An 18,152-nucleotide genomic window follows, 5' to 3' on the forward strand; every position below is an offset into this window, starting at 1 on the left:
GTTTTTGAAGTGTAATAGTATAGCTCTGTAATAGGTAGATCGCAGTATTATTTGACTGTCATCATTGATTATCTAAACTAAACTGGTTCTTTTCTTTAAAATGCCCAACGGCACCGTCGAAAACTGTACATGTACAAGATGAGTTATTTAATTACGATCGATGCGCTCGCTACTATAGGTGCATTTTGCACCATAGCAAACTGTATTAATTTTTGACTGCATTAATAATAATCAGGATAATCTTCTTTAATTACTATTATCACTTGATACGTACATTATAATGCGATACGTAAGTATGCAAACCGGTTTAATACATATACGTGTATATGTACGGCGAATTCACTTTATGCTCAATTGTTTGTGCTTATGCTATTCCGTACTACGGTAGTGTAGTCTGGGTACGTCCGCTTCCACTAAAAATCTCCTTTACCTTTCTCAAAAATTGTACAAGTCACTTCGAGACACTGTATGCTATCGTCGAATACTATAATTTACTACCAATCCTTTAATCCCATAGTTATTAAGATTTACATACAGAAATAGTATCGATACTGTATCCAACCTTTATAACATTAAGGCAGTGGTGGTACCGCAAATTTCAGTGATAGAGTAGTTAACGTATTGCTATTTTACTATTACATTTCATATTTCAGAGCCACTCCATTATACTATACTATGTGCAAGGATTAGAGCTATTTGACACATGACGGGATTACATAGTGCATATTACTAACTTTTTGATATTTATTAATAACATGTAAAAGCTGAGAATGTACTGATTAAAGTTGCACTACATCATTTTTGTATTCTACAAGGCCTGAGAGACTAAGATACAATATATCCGTCCTCTGAAGGTGTAAAAATGCACGCAAAAATTAATTAATAAAATAGTGGGTTGGCTTATAAATATTTCAACTGTAACAGCTATACAGCAGAAAGACATAAACAGTTTGTTAGCAGCAACAAATAAGCGGCTGTGCGGTTTTAGTTCGCATACTATAGTAATAAACATTGATTATGACCGTGTTCACACCTTCACCTATTTTGCAGCCTAAGTGCATAAATTGATTTCATTATTTTGGTAAGCTGTAAGGCAGTTTTAATTGGGTCCATCAATTTTTTATTTAAATTCTATAATTATCAATAAAACTTTGTTACATATGGCTAACTTTTCGTAAATGGTTGGGCTTAAACTTTAATCCACAGTATGTTATTCCAGATAAGACATAATCAAAGTAATTTTATTTATTAATTATTGATACCATGAATCAATAATAAATGACTTGTAGTAAATTATCCAATAACAGACATCTCTATTTCGCGTAAGCAATGTAACAGGACATAGTAAATTACTTCGAGATTGATAACATGCTTTACTTCTACCCTACATATTACAGGAAGAGAAAGATAATGTTAAATTTTTACGTTTTTAATTGCTGATTATTCAGTAACTAATACGAGAGAATTGTTAGGTACACCCATGACCTCGGAGATAGGTCAATTCCTAATCACAAAGGGGATGCATTTATTAGAAAAAGAGCTGACGTCATACGTAAAATACTTGTTTATTAATTTTTATTGATACTGAATATTGAAATTTTTTATAATATGATATAAAAAATGAGTAATTGTAGCAATTAGCACAAGTCTTCTGGAACTGTTTTTCTTGTACAAAATTGCTATATACAGGTATCAGCACGAGGTAAGCTATTACGCTTAGATATTTGAGATAATACAAAGGTCCTTTATTAAAATAGGACATACATAATCCTACCATTATCATTACAAGTATCATTAGTGGCGACCAGTAAGAATCAAATGGTAATTATCTAGCAATAGGTGAAACTTTCTAGACTCAATTTACGAGATGTTAAAAGCAACAGTAATAAAATTCAATTCAATATCAGTAGCTCCAACAGAAACCAATGATGCAGCAATGCAGTCTATATGCTTGCCTACTCAAATATAGTAAGCGAGCTGAGAAATACACCAACCAAATTAGGATATCTAGAAAGTGATATATTAGATGCCGTAGCATCTTAACGGTACCTTCAAGAGATTATAAGATCATAAGGCGATTTTAATATCTTAAAATCGATAAACTGGACATCAAATTATTCTATCGTGTTAAATGCGTCTTGATGGCTTTGTCTTGGTAGTTATTTTACAAAATTGTGAGTTATTACTCGTAATTAGAGTTAGATACCACCAAATAAGCTGTTCAGATACAGTAAATCGTTAATTAGTGTATTGTAGGGATGCAGAACTGCAAAAAATTTTAGATTCAATAATGAAGATTTTAATATATCTCTTGACGCTAGCAATAGAAAATTGTCAGTGTTGGGCTCGATGTTTACAAACGAACAGCAGATAGCTACTAATAAAGTCATGTTAATAGCAAAAATACTACTTTTCTCTATGTGTAGACGTAAGCTTTTGATATACATATTTTCACACTTTGAAACCTTTCAATCTTTAATTCTATCACAACAATAAAGTTTAGATGTTAGCTGAATGCTCTAGCTAATCTATTGTGTATTATGACTTTGTTATAGCAATATAAATTATACATATAAAATGTGATTAACTGATAAAAATGCGTGAATATAACTTTATGTCCACAATGCAGTGTTGCTATGTTGATAATGAAGCTGTCTATTCTGTGAAGATATAGACGTATGATACCGGCTATCCAAGCCAGAAAATTTAGATCATTCACTTATGAATATAAAGTTAAACTTATAAAAAAAACTCTTTTAATAAAATACCGTAACTAAAGCTAACATAGACTAAATTAATCAACCAACATTAAGTTAAACTATTTCTTTTGCTTAGCCACACTAATTTATTTTTAAATTTTATAACATTTTGTGTAATTACACATTATTCTATTTTGGTTCAGATATGTAACGCTAATTTACTCTTGTAACATGCAATATTTGTGCGATCGTATTCTGATTAGGTAAATTTTATGGTCATATTTTAATAAGTTTATTTTAAGAGAATAATATTTAGTATTTAAGTGATTCGTTGAAATTGGTGATATGCTATACATACATTTATTTATGAAGTAAATAAATAATGACTGAAGAATAGGTTACTGAGACAAATTTTAAATAAAAGTCTAAAATTAGTAGTTTTATGCATACATAGCGTGCTTACTATTGTACATTCAAAAGTATTAATTATTAAAGCGACTTGCCTTAAAATATTGAAATGAACCGGCAAAGATATATCAAAGGATTAGTCAATGAATTAAACTATTTCATATTAATAATTAAGTAGATGTTGAAATTATACACTAATCATATCTCAACAATTACATAAATGATCGTTAGTAAAACACTAATATAGTAAAATTACCTATTCAGTAACCTTAATGAAATTAGTCTGAGAAGGGCACAATATTACTACTATTTATGATAAAAGCATCTCCCTGTGAAGGTTGATCCAAAAATAACTTTAGATCATGACGGTTGCAAAAAAATTGCACACTTTATTCAGTATAGAGCCCACTGACCATGAGTTTTACTGGGTAACCACATAATTAATTGCAATTAAAATCTATGTTGCGATATAATAGATAATTTAATTTAGCAGTAGTTTAAGGATTCTTGCATTACTAATGTACATCAGTATCACAGCTGATCTGATATCAGTTATATATCTGAAGTAGAATTCTGTAATGTTATTTTCTGCTTAAAACTTAATACTGAGAATATTAATTACAATACTAAATTAAATTTAAATTCAAAGTAAGTGATAATTATAGTATAGGCCATCGAAATGCAGGTGTATCAGTTATGAAGTGCGCGTTTGTCGGTATTTAACTAATATGCGCATCTTCTGTGTAATAAATTCGATACTACTTATGCAGCGATCATTTAGGCAAAAGAGTTTTGCATTACAAACTCATGACAGTAGTGTTATGTCCGGTAAGTTGCTTAAACAGACTAAGCGATAATGTGAAAAGAAATCTGTATAAAGAAACAATAAGTTGATCGAAAATCGTTCTGGATAAACAGAATCTCTTGGAAACTTAGTTACAGTCACGTATAACATATTGTTAGGCGAGGATAAATATACTATCCATTTAGGATATGTAATTTTCTTTTACAAACCGTTATACCGTATAAACTTATTGAAATTCTTTACGTCTATTTCAAAATGTTTACATTATATTGAAAATTGCAAACAATACTCGTATTTGTAAAGATAGGTATTAAATTATTAAATTTATGAAATTAGAAAATAATGGTATTTCGTTCTGAAATAGATAAATTTATATTAAATCAATCTGTAAATATTATTGAAAAAGCAATTAACTATAACAATGTCAAATTAGTCGATTGCTACTTTTCGTTCGATTTAACATTTTTATTGACTTTTAAATAATATAAATTGTAATGTTACTGTCGTATAGATACTTATAACGCTATTATGTATGCATGATGACAATAATTTTACTTATATTTCTTTAATTTATTTCCGTAAATTAATTTGATTAATGCTACTAATAAATGATGTAATTAATTAATTAATGCATAAAGAAGTAATTTTGCATTGAAAAGGAATTTTAGTAGTTATTAGTCAAATCAATCTGAAAATTTGGGGATTATACGCTAACAAAGCTCTAGAAAGTCATAATAGTAAGTTTTCTGCGATAACTTTTAGTATCTCGTAGCGCTGTCGTAGCAATATACGTATAAGCTTAGCCCGCCAGTAAAATAATACATCTTATTATTACACGGTAGATAAAATAGCATCTTTGATCTAGTTCAAAAACTTAAATAGCATATTTTCTAGATTTATATTGCACACTCGCAATTTGCCAAGTTATAAACTCCTTCAGGTAGCTAAGTCTAAAAGTTTATTTGCAGTAAATTTAGCAGCTTAGCTAGTACTGCGTGTTACTGTCTCATTGATAGTTAATAATTTTAACTGTTTTATGTAATATGAGAAAGGCACTGAGAAGGAAGAAAAGCATATCAGTTGTTTTACGGTATTAAATAGACATATGCTGACTGCATTAGAAACATTGATCCGTAAATTTCAGTCTAGTAGTAATGATTGCATTTACTGCAATGAAAATCTAATCGATAAATAAATAGACATAGTCAGTTGTACAAATATAAGCATATCAGCATTTTGTGCCTTGCAAATATGCAAGTGTTACACGCTATTAACTCGTGTCTCATCATCATCAACTTTCAATAGCTTCGTTTTAAACTGTATTGCACTACGACATACTAAGGATATTTATATTAAAAGATGGCTTTGAATGCAACCATGGTAGCAGCGCAAGTGAATTATCCTACGAAAGATCCTAGTTTGGTCCCAGGCGTTGTTATATCTTATGCTATTCTTGGTGTACTAATAGTATTAACTAATAGTTCTATACTACTAATCATGCTTCTACGGAAACAATCGCTTGTGCCTCAAAATTATTTGATGATTAGCCTATTTATTGACGATATCCTATTTGCTTGTCTTTACATTTTCCCGCGATTTTTAAATCCTTTTTGGATTAGAGATATCCAGTACTGCGCTATACTGCCAGCTCTTGGTCAGATGATTATCGTAAATACTAATCTGCACTTATGTTGGATTAGTGTAGAAAAATACATAGCAATTGGATACCCAAGATGGCATAAATTACACGTTAGGAGAGCTTTTACATTACCTGCAATCATTCTTACTTGGTTTATATCTCTTTTATTCGTCTGTTATCCGTACTTCGATTTTCGAGATTTGGGTCCTATTAGCTGTTTTTTGGGAGGGCCTCGAGATAAAGAGTTTCGTTTTGAGCTTGTACTTTATTCTTTCTTGTTCTTTATTCCACTTATTGCAATGTCTATAACATATACCAGAATATTTATAGTTGCTAAAAGGCTTTCCAGTAAATCTTTTCAGAAGCATCGATATTCTGGATTGGCAGAAAATGGACGTTGTGAAGACTTATCGATTAACCAAGTTTATACGAAGCAACGTGTGAAACATCATTATAAAACTGCTAAAGTTCTTGGTGCTATGGTTAGTGTCTTCTTTATTGGTTGGTTTCCATTCGTATCAATTTCTATCGTACTTCGATCGATGGATTACCAAGTTATTCCTCAAAATCTTTATACAGTAGTCGGAATTATTCGCTATATAGCATTTTCAACTTTAATTATTAATCCTATTTTATACGGGTACTTTATTGCCGAAGTAAGGCAGACAATTGCTAGAGCTACGAAATGTACCCATAGATCTACTGGTGCGCTTCAAGCTCCACGAATTGAACCTCTTACAGTAGCTTTCAGAAATGCTATAAATGTTAAAAATGCTTAATTAAATATAAATATTGAAGTACTGCTTCTAAGATATTGTAACATTTATTTTAGTAGAACTATGATTATATCAATTTAGTGTAATGTGTTAGAACATTATTTCATTTTTGATCTACTGTACTGCTAAATTGTGAGAAAAGTGTAATACCCGTATAACCTTAATCATAGAGTTTGCCGATATGCTTCTATGAACTGCTACAAAAGCCTTCATTCGTGTTTAATTTACTGATTAACTAATATGCAAGCATGCAATTATGCGTATTTAGATATCTGTAGAATTCCGGACAGTGTTACAATTTTTCCCCATTTATCGATCATTTTTCTACAATTGCGGGTTATAAATTAGATAATGATCAACATCTCCTCAAATCGGCATTCGCATTATTGACTGTGTATAAACGTAGCATATAAAATTGATCCTTGAATGATATACCGTAATCATGATATAATACGCCAGAAATTGCGTAGTTAACTGAAATTGAATACTAATAAATTATAGCGCTTTTAATTGCTTAAAAATTCTAACAGCTGTACAAATTTTAAAGCCATAAGACCCTAATAGGTTTAAATATTTCTATATAGTCAATAACTTGTAAATTTTCAATTTGTGAGAATAGGATGATGGTGGTATCCGTACTATGTTACGTTGTTACTTACATTTATATAGAAACAACATCTTGTAATACTATCAAGATTTGATTATTTTCAACGTTATGATTAACAAGATTTTAACCTGAATATAACTGTATACGTGTTCAATACCAATTTCAATACCAATTTACTTTCATGCAATAATATTGCACTATACTGTACAGTATTATGCGTACACGGATCAATCATTTATGATTTAAGTAGATCTTGCTATACCATGCGCACTCGATTATATCAATTATCTCGGGCAATGTACTCGTAAAAACCAAAATATTGTATGAGCCTGCCACGCCACGTCCCGCTGAAGCCTTCGTTTATATCTCTCTTCTACAAAATATTACGCTACTACGAGTATAGGAACAATTTTCTTAGTATTATCTCCTAGCGAACTACTCGTAGCTCTAAGTTAAGTCTTCCATAATACTTAAAAGTGATAAAAATGCTGATGTTTTACCTAGTGAGAGTCTAGTACTCGTGCTTCAATTTTATTTTCACCTGATTCTTTTTTAAAGGATGTTCTACATTTTACAGTCATATAGAACAATAAAGTATAACTAATGGCCCTAACATTACAATTCACTATTTGATGTTCTAATAGTGATCCTGAAAAATGAAACGATGTAGAAGATTGCAGTGATGCACCCATATTTGATTCTACGGATAGCTATATTTGATATAGTCGGGTTATTTTGAATAGATACTAGTGCAAACTCCCGTCGCTTTGCTGACGGTTTACGATAATGTGCTCATTTAACAGATAGTATTACCATTTGTCATAGACCTGTAATTGACTAATTATGATACAAGATTTATGTAGCTAGAAACACTATAGTTGTTAACGTTAATAGTAGTAGTGACATCTTAAGTAGAATGATTTAGATTGTAGAAAAGAAAGATGTACTATTAGAGAAAAGTATTTTGTTTGATGACTCATATCTGACAGTAGATTAATCAAGTTGTCATCAATAGATCCAACGAAATGTTTCTAAGACCTGCAGAGATGGGCGCATGGAAGAGAAGAGACTTCACTTCGCTTTGAGCTCAGAATACTTTCGATTGTAGACTACATTCTTGTAGTAATTCACTATTGCTCTACTATTCCTCAAACCTTGTAATAAAAGCCTTTTCGAAAATACCATTTGACTATGATAGTTATTGTGAGACGCATTTATTACAAAGATATATTCTTTTTTCTTGTAATTGAAGCCAATTTTGAGTACAATCAATTGTATCGGGCTTTATGCCATTCATTTTGATCAATAGGAGTAAAGTGGATCAAGTTTATTTTTTTCAATAAGACCGATCAGCCCATATATTACTTTAGGATACGACGTCTATCATTTAGCCCCATGACCATTACAGAAATGGGAAGATACGCAAGTTAGACGGCGATTATATGGTATTAGGCAATAAATGTAGTCAAGGCGGATATACTCGTATTGTTGAATCTAATGATCAACTCTTGTATTATGAGCTATACAGTATCAAGGCTCAGTTACATTGAATATTTCTCGTTCTTTCATTCTACTAGTAATGCGATATGTTGTTATCGGCATTATTTCATCTAGTTTTATCTTCAATTGTATAGTTTATCGCCAGTCATGATCGAGACCGTCAGTATCATTCCTTGAAATGATTACTCGTAAAATGATCACCATTACAAATGATATGTTTTACAATAGTGGGGTTATCTGTGCAATCGAATACTGTTGCTGAGGTAGGTAACTAAACAGTGATTGTAAATTACCGGATCTGAGATCTGCAGCAATATCGGAATTGCGTACTATGCATAAATCTTCCAAGAATAATAATGACCGGGAATGGCTGTAATATTTCGATGCACAGCTATCTACATATATCCATTACAAGACATAAGTATTTTAATTCTCTTTGTCTCAGTTTCATTGATACTCCAACTTCAGTAACCGATACGAGAACAACTAGAATACATTATGCCTACTGTCCATTTTGACCTCGATACATCAATGCAGACTTGGGAAGTTAGTCTTATTGACTAAATTATCATCATTGTGATGTTTTAGATCAATGGCCATTTAGCCTTCTGCGTAAGATATGCACACCAGTAATATCTTTTTACTGCTACATTATAAGAATGATGAATAAACTTTGTGATTCTTTCCACTTGGGTAGAGACTGGAGATTAGGTCGACAACTCGAGATATGCGCACACATACGAGTATCCGAGTACTGTAGAAAAAATCAGGAGGGTGCCATGGTCAAGGTTTGCTATGAAGTTCCCGATATTGGAAAAATGTGCATAGAAACATAGCTTGAAACACCAACTGCGCTCTTTTTATGAATAGAACTGCTGATAGTAATTCATAGCACTGTACCATTATTGTTTGAACTTCAAAAGCTCACCGTAACCCCTTGGTTATGTTGAACTGTAAAGTAGATTTCAAGAAAGTGCGAAAGTCCTGCTGTCATGATGGAGTAGTCTAGTCCACCATACTATCCTGAGTCAGCATGACTCGCCTACTTCACCTTGATGCAGAATAGTTCAATGATGGACTATGGTACTACCCATACTGTACGTACAGTCTACTACTGTCCATTGTAAAACTAAAATTGAATAGTAACGTCGTATACAGTAGGCAATTCGACCTCTAGCAGCCCAACTACCATCGATTATTATCAGCCACGGACAATACTTGCGTATCATAATAATAGTGATCCTATTAGGAATATTGGACACATTCACGGACTGTATGGTCGTATTGATGTTGATTGACTTATTTATGTTTTATTTTTTATTATGGACGAATTACGAGCTTGGATAGAGAATTGGAGTGTCGAAATGTCACAAAACAGCCTTGCAACAAGATAACATAATGTACGATCAATTAGTCAATTCCTTGAATCACGTATCAAGTAACGATATCTGCACTATCAGAAACACTTTTGCTGTACTAGCAGACTACACAAAGACTTAAACGCCTCGTATTTTACGTTGAGCACTAAGTTTGAGAATCCACTTTATTACACGATATACTGCATTTATATACTATTCCTCAATAGTTCATGAGTCATAGTTAGTACGATTAACTTTGGAATCATGTACTGAATTAGATATTAATTATAGCTACTGCTCCCTTAATTAATGCAGATAACGGTATTTACCAACATAGACATCTGATGACTAATACAGAATAGTCAGATTACGATATGTCCTATCACGGAACATTTCCACCATAATTTACAATCTACCATAAGTAGATGATTTGCATTCCCTATTATAACTATTAATTCAGTATGTGTATATGTGTCCCTGTCATAAAAAGTCAGTGCTATATTAAAACACAGTATTGTATATCCAAATTAGAAGTTAACTAAATAAGGATAGGCTAACAGAATTATCCTAACATAGATATTTCTCTCTAATACAGTATATGACACTGTCACACGAAAGTGATGTATGACCAACTTAATTTGGATCCAATCTGTTGCAAATTCCCTGTCAAATGTACCGTCGATCAAGCATGGCCGACAGACATGACTGCTGATCATTCGTGTGTCGTCATTGCTGACGGTAGTAGCGTGTCCATAGTACAGTACTATTAATAACCCTTAATATATAATCTTGAAGTGTGCAAGTAATGTCTCAGGGACTACTAAAAGCTAGCGTAGTCCAGTCTTTGTCCATCAGATTTTATGTTTGTTGTGTCTGAATTCTCCTGTCAGTCAGAGTGTAGAGGAAGAAGCAAATTTAAAGGACATGGTGTACAATCAGGACTTTTGAAAGGATAGAAACAGCCATGGTGTAGAGTGTGGATCATCGTTCTGCTTTATTTGTATGGGTACGGTTACTATGGTACTAAGGTACACTCACTCACTGGTTCAGTAGCATGGACTACTATACACTGTATACAGTACTAGAAAAAGACCAGTCTTCTAGTAGACCCTGTCCGCTACAGTGTACAGTGTACCGCATACAACACATAGTACTGTAAGGGGTATACTGTACACTGTAGTGGACCGTACTGTACGGTATGAAACCTCCCCTAGATGCAGTACTGTACCATATTGTGTACAGCACAATATGGACTGTACTGTGGTAACACTGGAAACTCCAGCAACAGTACATAAACGATGGAAAAATTTTTTGAAAAAACGATACCAAACATTGCCAACGGGTGCGACGATTGGCCATTTTTAAACAGCCAGTAAAGGAAACGTCAAGACGATTAACGTAATTGGCATCAATATTAAGTTTATTCTTCATTATCTTCAAGCTACTTCTATTCGTTCGTTCTGATATTATTCCTAGTGCCGACAATAAATTACCGCTTGATAAGAGTAATCAACGTTACCCGAATAGAGTGGAAGTGGATCAGTGTACAAATAGTAAAATTGCCGTTGTAGTCATCACTTGGGACATCACCAAATACTGGACTACATCGGATTGGATTGGATGAGCCGAATTGACTATTTTACTCTACTTTTATCAACATCGCCGCCATTACCGACCGTATTGATGTATTAAAATGATAGTATGCGTAATGTAGCTGACAACACGGCTATCCGAAATGGCATATCAAGAAAAGGAAAGCCAAATCGCTGGTCTATACGATTTAAAACAAACCTTAGGGAAAGGGCATTTTTCAGTTGTTAAATTGGCCAAACACGCATTTACCGGCGAAGAAGTAGCGGTGAAAGTCATCGACAAGACGAAACTGGATGATGTATCCAAATCTCATCTTTATGAAGAAGTTCGCTGTATGCAATTGGTACAACACCCCAATATTGTACGTTTATATCATGTTATCGAAACTCAAACCAAACTATATTTAGTACTTGAACTAGGCAAAGGCGGAGATCTATACGATTATTTACTTAAACATGACAATGGTTTACCAGAAGATGAAGCTCGATATTATTTTCGACAGATTGTTCTCGGTATCGCTTATTGCCATCGTTTACATGTTGTTCATCGGGATTTAAAACCAGAAAATGTTGTATTTTTTGAAAATTTCTCTACTGTCAAGTTAACCGATTTTGGTTTCTCCAACCGTTTTATGCCTGGCCAAATGCTATCGACATCATGCGGTTCCTTAGCATATTCTGCCCCAGAAATTTTACTTGGTGATGCCTACGATGCTCCTAAAGTGGGTAAGATTCATTCCGTTGAATAATGACTAATTATCGTCGGTAATGTAGATTGTCTTAATTTCATTAAAAAAAAAAATGGATTCATTCAAAATCTTGTGTAAAGTGCTTAAGTTTTGAATTACTGATCATAATTACGTGATGTGACATCAAATTGAATGACATGAAATTTTTTCTTTCACCAGCATTCGTTTTCATATGTTGATCAATCTATCTTTATGTAGATATTTGGAGCCTTGGCGTTATTCTGTATATGTTAGCAACTGGTCAACCACCGTTTATGGAGGCTAATGATAGCGAAACGTTATCCATGATCATGGATTGTAAATATAATTTACCACCACAACTGTCATCATCTTGTAACGAGTAAGAACTTTACCGTATACCGTAATTAATAGCAGCGTTTTCATAAATATAAACTATCAATTGATGTACAGTACAATCAATATACAGTAAGATGTCAAAAAAGACTATACTTATAGTCAATAAATTAGCCTTTTCAAAAATGCAGTAACTTTCTGCTAAGTGATATCTGTTCATCATACAATGCTGGGCTGACATATGCTATTTGGGGTACTTTTCATCTTAACCTTTTTCAGATTAATATGTAATTTGTTGATTCGTGATCCCATGAAGAGATTTACTCTGCAACAAATCTGGGACCATCCTTGGATAAGGAATGGCCCGGAAGATTCATTACAAAAGCAATTATCTTCAACAACGCTGAGCAATAATACCCCTCACTTATCTCCAGAAGAGCATAACATCGTTGTACAAAAGATGATCAATGGGAGAATAGCAGATAAAGATGTCATTAATAGGTAATACCAATGATAAGTTAAAATTTAATTGCAATCGCTCGCCCAGTCAGTATCATAATATTTGGGTTGCCATCAACAATTTTTTTTGATGGATTGAAGAATAGTAGAATTATTTCCTGCACTTGGCATAGTACTGTAAAATGGACGATTCGTAAATAGTAAATCAGTTAGCAAATGCTACACTATGACATCATAGTAGTAATGTTTATCACTACCTATTGTATTACAACCATGATGAATTCGTTCACAATTATCATTGTTTTTTTTTATTCTGTAAGACAACTGGAAGCTAACAATTACAACCATATTACTGCGACATATTACCTTTTGGCGGAAAAAAGTTTAAGGAAGAAAAAATCTTCACCCAAAAAATCACATTCCAATCACCCCAAAATAAAAAAGATTTCCGCAACTATTGCTCCTAATCTGAAAGGAGACCATCTTCCAGTATCCAAAATGTATTCATCTATACCCGGGTAAAAATAATTCATAGACGTTATTACAATATACTTAACAATTGAATTGAATTACTTATTTCAAACGCTCTCGTCTTTCTGATCGCAATTATTGACATGAGTCTCTGTTGTCCTTTTTTTGATCAGCTATGGTAAGAAAGTAGAAGAGATTGAAGAAGATTCTGAAGAGGAGTCGTCCAATAAATTTCGATGTCGTACACGCTCCCTTGTTTTGAAAAAAAATCCAATGGAAGATGATCAGAATCTAGATATTAAAGACCAACCTACCAAAGACCGTAGTCTGTTAGATACTGTTGACGATAATTCCGTTAGAACTCTACAGCAAGAGCGTAATAGTATATCTCAATTGTTACCGTATAATGATGATAAGAATAAAAATATCAATACCAGAGGAGATAAGATACTATCAGTGAAAGCCCCTCTTTTGACAAACGTCGGAAAATTTAGTGTTCCCAAAGCATTGGATTTAATTGCTGAAGGGGAATCTGAAGATGATGAAATACGTAATCCTCCAATGTTGAAACATTCTCGATCGACCGGTAAAATGAAACGTAAAGTATTTCCTCATGAAGCTTTGCAAGATAGTGACAAAGTAGCTACAAGCTCTGATGAAGATGAACCGAAGCCTAAAGTTGGAGGTGTTCCCCATAGCAACTTACAAATCAGGCGAACCCATTCACAAGATGTAAACGATGTTAATAGAAATCGAATTTTTACAAATACGGCTACAAGACAATTAGTGAAACAGAGAAAAAAAGGATACGTTGTGGGGAAGTTACCGTTAAAGACGATCGAATCTTGCAGCAGTGCAGATGTTTCTGATGACGCTGGTAGTGGTGATGATCGAGGTATTTTTATTCCAGATATTAAAAAAGGTAAATTACCAACTATACCCGGAGTCCCTGAAGATAGTTCAACTAATAACCAATTAGCAATAAAAAGTGACAATGTCACACATAAGAAACTACCAGAAGAAGAGATAGATCAAACTGCCCAAGATGTAATTCACCCTAAAACAAATATCTCAGTGCAAACTAACACAATAGATCAATCAGCTGATATAGTTTCAAGTGCTGAAAGTATTAATTCGCTTGCATCTGGTAATAAGAATGCTGTAAAAGAAAAAAGTGCCGCTTTCTTAACTCCTGAAGCTAATCTTAAGGAAACTACTATAAGACGTAACTCAAACTCTAGTATTTGTGTCATCAATTAAATAGGTCTGGTCTGCTTTTCCTGAATTAAATATCTATAATCCATAAACTAAAAAGTTTTACGATGTTATAATCGTATCTATCTGTATTATTTGTTATGATTTTAATTTATACACACTGGAGTCCTATCGCTAAAAGTTGTACAGACAAAAATAGTGTCTTGTACAGTTGAATGTAAGTATATGACCCAGTTGAAACATTCATATCTACCCCTACCAGTCCTACTGTATATTTAAGGGTTTTCATACGTTACATAATTCCTACTATTGTTATTGACAAAATCGTTAGGAAGTACTGTATATATACTGGAAACGGAAAAGAAGGATAAAGAATTTTAGTAAAGTATAAATATGTATGCGCATATATATAATGTGATTTGGAATCTACTTCCCTAAATTAATAATAACAAATGACCAAAATCGATGGATATTGTATTCATTATATATATATATTTAAAATTTTACCATTACCGTAATATTTTTGTAAATTAACTTGATAACGGGTAGTTGCAACGATGTAATTAACAAAAAGCTTGCAGTATGTAAGCGGCGTTTTACATATTAATTAAGCAATTCGAACGATGCAGCACATAATCCACTGTTTCGTACAATTTATAACATATGTCGATACTTTGTTACAGAAATTTTGCTATCGTTATGAATTGTAATATCTTATTCGATACCTTCACTGATTTCAAATGTAAAAGTTAAGCCTAAATAATAAATTGTTTATTAACAACGTTTTTGTACACGGATTCTGAGCGAAGTATTTCAAACTTCGATAATCCAATAAAATTTTTCTGCTATTAGATAAACCTCTATTTGTATAGCACTTTTAAGTTAAAGCCTCAATATTCAATAAAGAATCTTGAATACCACAATAAAAGTGACGATGAAAGTAAATAGTCAAGAATAGATCGTTACTTGCGGCTAAGTAAGCTCTAGCACTGACTGAATACAGATTGATAATTTAGATGCGAATGCCGACCTTGCAAGAATTTACACAACGTTACATAGTACAATACTAAATATTGTGCAGTCTTAGTCATCAAGCTTTATAGGTAGTAGGATAGCTCAACTTGCCCACAATCAATAAATGTACTATATATAGCAGCATAATTTGCAGATTAAAAATTTCTTGATAATCATTAAACTTTTAAATTATAAACGTTTACTTTAGGAAGTATTTTCTTTATTGTCGTTGTTAACTGCGTACCTGGACCAAATTCGTACCAATGATCACATTTAAATTTATCATATATTGATTTTATGCTCTGCTCCCACAAAACGGGCTTCGTAACTTGTTCTTGTAGTAAACTTATAATTTCAGATACTGATCGATACTCACCTGCAGTCACATTTGAATAGACCTACCATAAGACGAAATGACATTAGCTCACGGGTTAGTTTATTGACGATGGGATAATAAAGTCTATGCAAACGTTAAATTAGATCAGCAATTGCCACTAACATCGTATATAGGCATAGTAATCTCGACATTTTGCAGGGCTTCCTTAAGACTAGACTGAACCTCTGACATAGCGGGCGTATGAAAAGCACCACTGACCGGCAGCTGCCTTACCCTCTTGAAGCCAAGTTGGCGATAGTTATCTTTAATATGATGCAGTCCTCGGATGTCGCCAGCTAATACACAACAATCTGCAACAATTGTAAACCAATTATTTATTCAAGTTTGTACTTTGGTACGCTAGTCATCTATGTTTCGTTTAAATTATTAAAGCGTTTTCTTTTCGTCTGATTGCTAGTAATTCGAATGCTTATGCGACAAAACAATTATAATTGCAACATCTGTAGCTTTGGCTTACTATGAAATAATACATTGGCTACTTGCAAAATCCCGTCATCGCCCAAAATTTCCGAAGCAACTTTGTTACAAATTTGCTGATTCTGTTCTAAATCCAATCCTAAAGTTGTTAGCATGCCTGTCTTTCTACGATCTGACGCTCTTTGCATGCTCTCCGATCTATATTTTACGATCCTTATTGCTGTAATAGATTATAATATTAAGGTTATTCATTGATAATTAGAGAGAGAGAGGTGTTCTAAGTGTGATTGATTAGTGCTTGTAAGAAACGTTCTTGGTGGCACAAATGCAAGCAAAAATATGTATACCCTACCATCTTCGAAAGATATTGCTCCAGCAACAACTAAAGCTGAAAATTCACCGACACTAAATCCAGCAGCTGCATTGCATCCTTCAAGTAGCTATGTAATAAGAACATACAGACTTCATGAATAACGTACACTACCACGAATGGAACATATTACAATAATATTACAACGACTACGTGTATGTACGCGTATTGATTAAGCAACGACTATTAATCCTGACTATAGCTACTGGAATGAAATTAATAGCAACTTCTAGAATTTACAGTAACTAAGAATATTCTAAATTAACTCATGATGTCCCTTACTTTCCTACTTACTAAACTGATTAAAAATGCTTCAGTATGTGAAATAATATCACCTACAATAAGTTGTCAACATACTTCAGGTCTATCCTGACGTAGAACTTCGTAGGCAGCCAAAGAAGCAACAACAACCGCTGGCTGGCAATAAATTGTACTGTCTAACATTGTTTTTGGGCCTTGGCTAGATAATTTCATAAGATCATAACCTAATACTTCTGATGCACGACGATATAAATCCTTGACAACATTTCTATGGCCTATATCGGTTGCCATACCCACAAACTGGCTACCTTGACCAGGAAACAAGACAGCCACGCCATTTCCATCCTTAACTTGCTTCAGGCAGCTAGTGCAAAACCCAATTGAGTTATTAAAATACACAGATCGTTGAAGTCGAGCTCTCCAAAGGAAACTACCGATTGAAATTTTCCTCATCATCATCGAAATATTGGAATGGAGTAAGTGTACTGTTATCTTCGCTCGCTTTCTCCCTACTTTGCTCTTCCTCTTGGCGTCTGGAGATGAGGAGCTGATCTGGCGTAAGTCAGACTTGTACTTGGACACTGCTCTATAGTGTATGATCATAGACTTGCATGGTATTAGTTTGTGCTCTATACTGAATCAAGTATAGTTATACAGTAATACAGTAACTGTATGTGTTGTCAAAATGTTACTACAATATTCATATGCAAACTGGCTGAAATTTTAAAAAATTTACAGTTCATCTAAATTTTCTATTTCTGTATTTGGCCGACTATAAAAGCAATCATTATTGACTGTCACGAAATTATTATGCTGTATAATTAACGGTGCTTATGTACGTGTAAATGTCCCTGAAATACACTGTACAGTGGAGTGAGTGTCGACTACTGTATACCAAGTGTTTGTGTAGTCAAGCAGGGACTAATTTTAGTCCTAGAAGTAGCTATCCCAGGAGCTAGCAAAAAGATGGCAGAACTTTTTTTTAGCACCCTTGATCATAGGCAAGGACTACTAAAGAAAAGACCCTCTCTTATTTCTCCAGTAATTCTTGCTCATAGTATATCTATCTGTATAGTGTACCAAGGGCCACTAGAATGAGCCTTTGCTTCCAGTCGTCCTTG

At 33.3% G+C, this 18,152-nt stretch overlaps 3 protein-coding genes across 3 annotated transcripts; 2 read left to right on the forward strand and 1 right to left on the reverse strand.

Moving 5' to 3' along the window:
- Positions 1–5,271: 5,271 nt before the first annotated feature.
- Positions 5,272–6,330, forward strand: TRIADDRAFT_52625 (uncharacterized protein; the record flags this gene model as incomplete). The annotated part of the gene is made up of 1 exon (XM_002108262.1): positions 5,272–6,330. One exon carries the CDS (start codon positions 5,272–5,274, stop codon positions 6,328–6,330), a length of 1,059 nt encoding a protein of 352 aa, XP_002108298.1.
- Positions 6,331–11,527: 5,197 nt separating this feature from the next.
- TRIADDRAFT_18506 (uncharacterized protein) lies at positions 11,528–12,477 on the forward strand (the record flags this gene model as incomplete). The annotated part of the gene is made up of 2 exons (XM_002108263.1): positions 11,528–12,110; positions 12,332–12,477. The coding sequence occupies 2 exons, from the start codon at positions 11,528–11,530 to the stop codon at positions 12,475–12,477; spliced, it is 729 nt and encodes a 242-aa protein (XP_002108299.1).
- A 3,321-nt stretch (positions 12,478–15,798) lies between these two features.
- On the reverse strand, positions 15,799–17,358 carry TRIADDRAFT_3541 (uncharacterized protein; the record flags this gene model as incomplete). The annotated part of the gene is made up of 5 exons (XM_002108986.1): positions 15,799–15,984; positions 16,086–16,273; positions 16,441–16,620; positions 16,753–16,840; positions 17,128–17,358. Coding segments are annotated over 5 exons (873 nt in total), but the record flags the coding sequence as incomplete, so codon positions are not given.
- Positions 17,359–18,152: the final 794 nt, after the last annotated feature.

This window comes from Trichoplax adhaerens, genomic scaffold, assembly GCF_000150275.1.
Source record: "Trichoplax adhaerens TRIADscaffold_1 genomic scaffold, whole genome shotgun sequence".
Classification (NCBI taxonomy): Eukaryota; Metazoa; Placozoa; class Uniplacotomia; order Trichoplacea; family Trichoplacidae; genus Trichoplax; species Trichoplax adhaerens.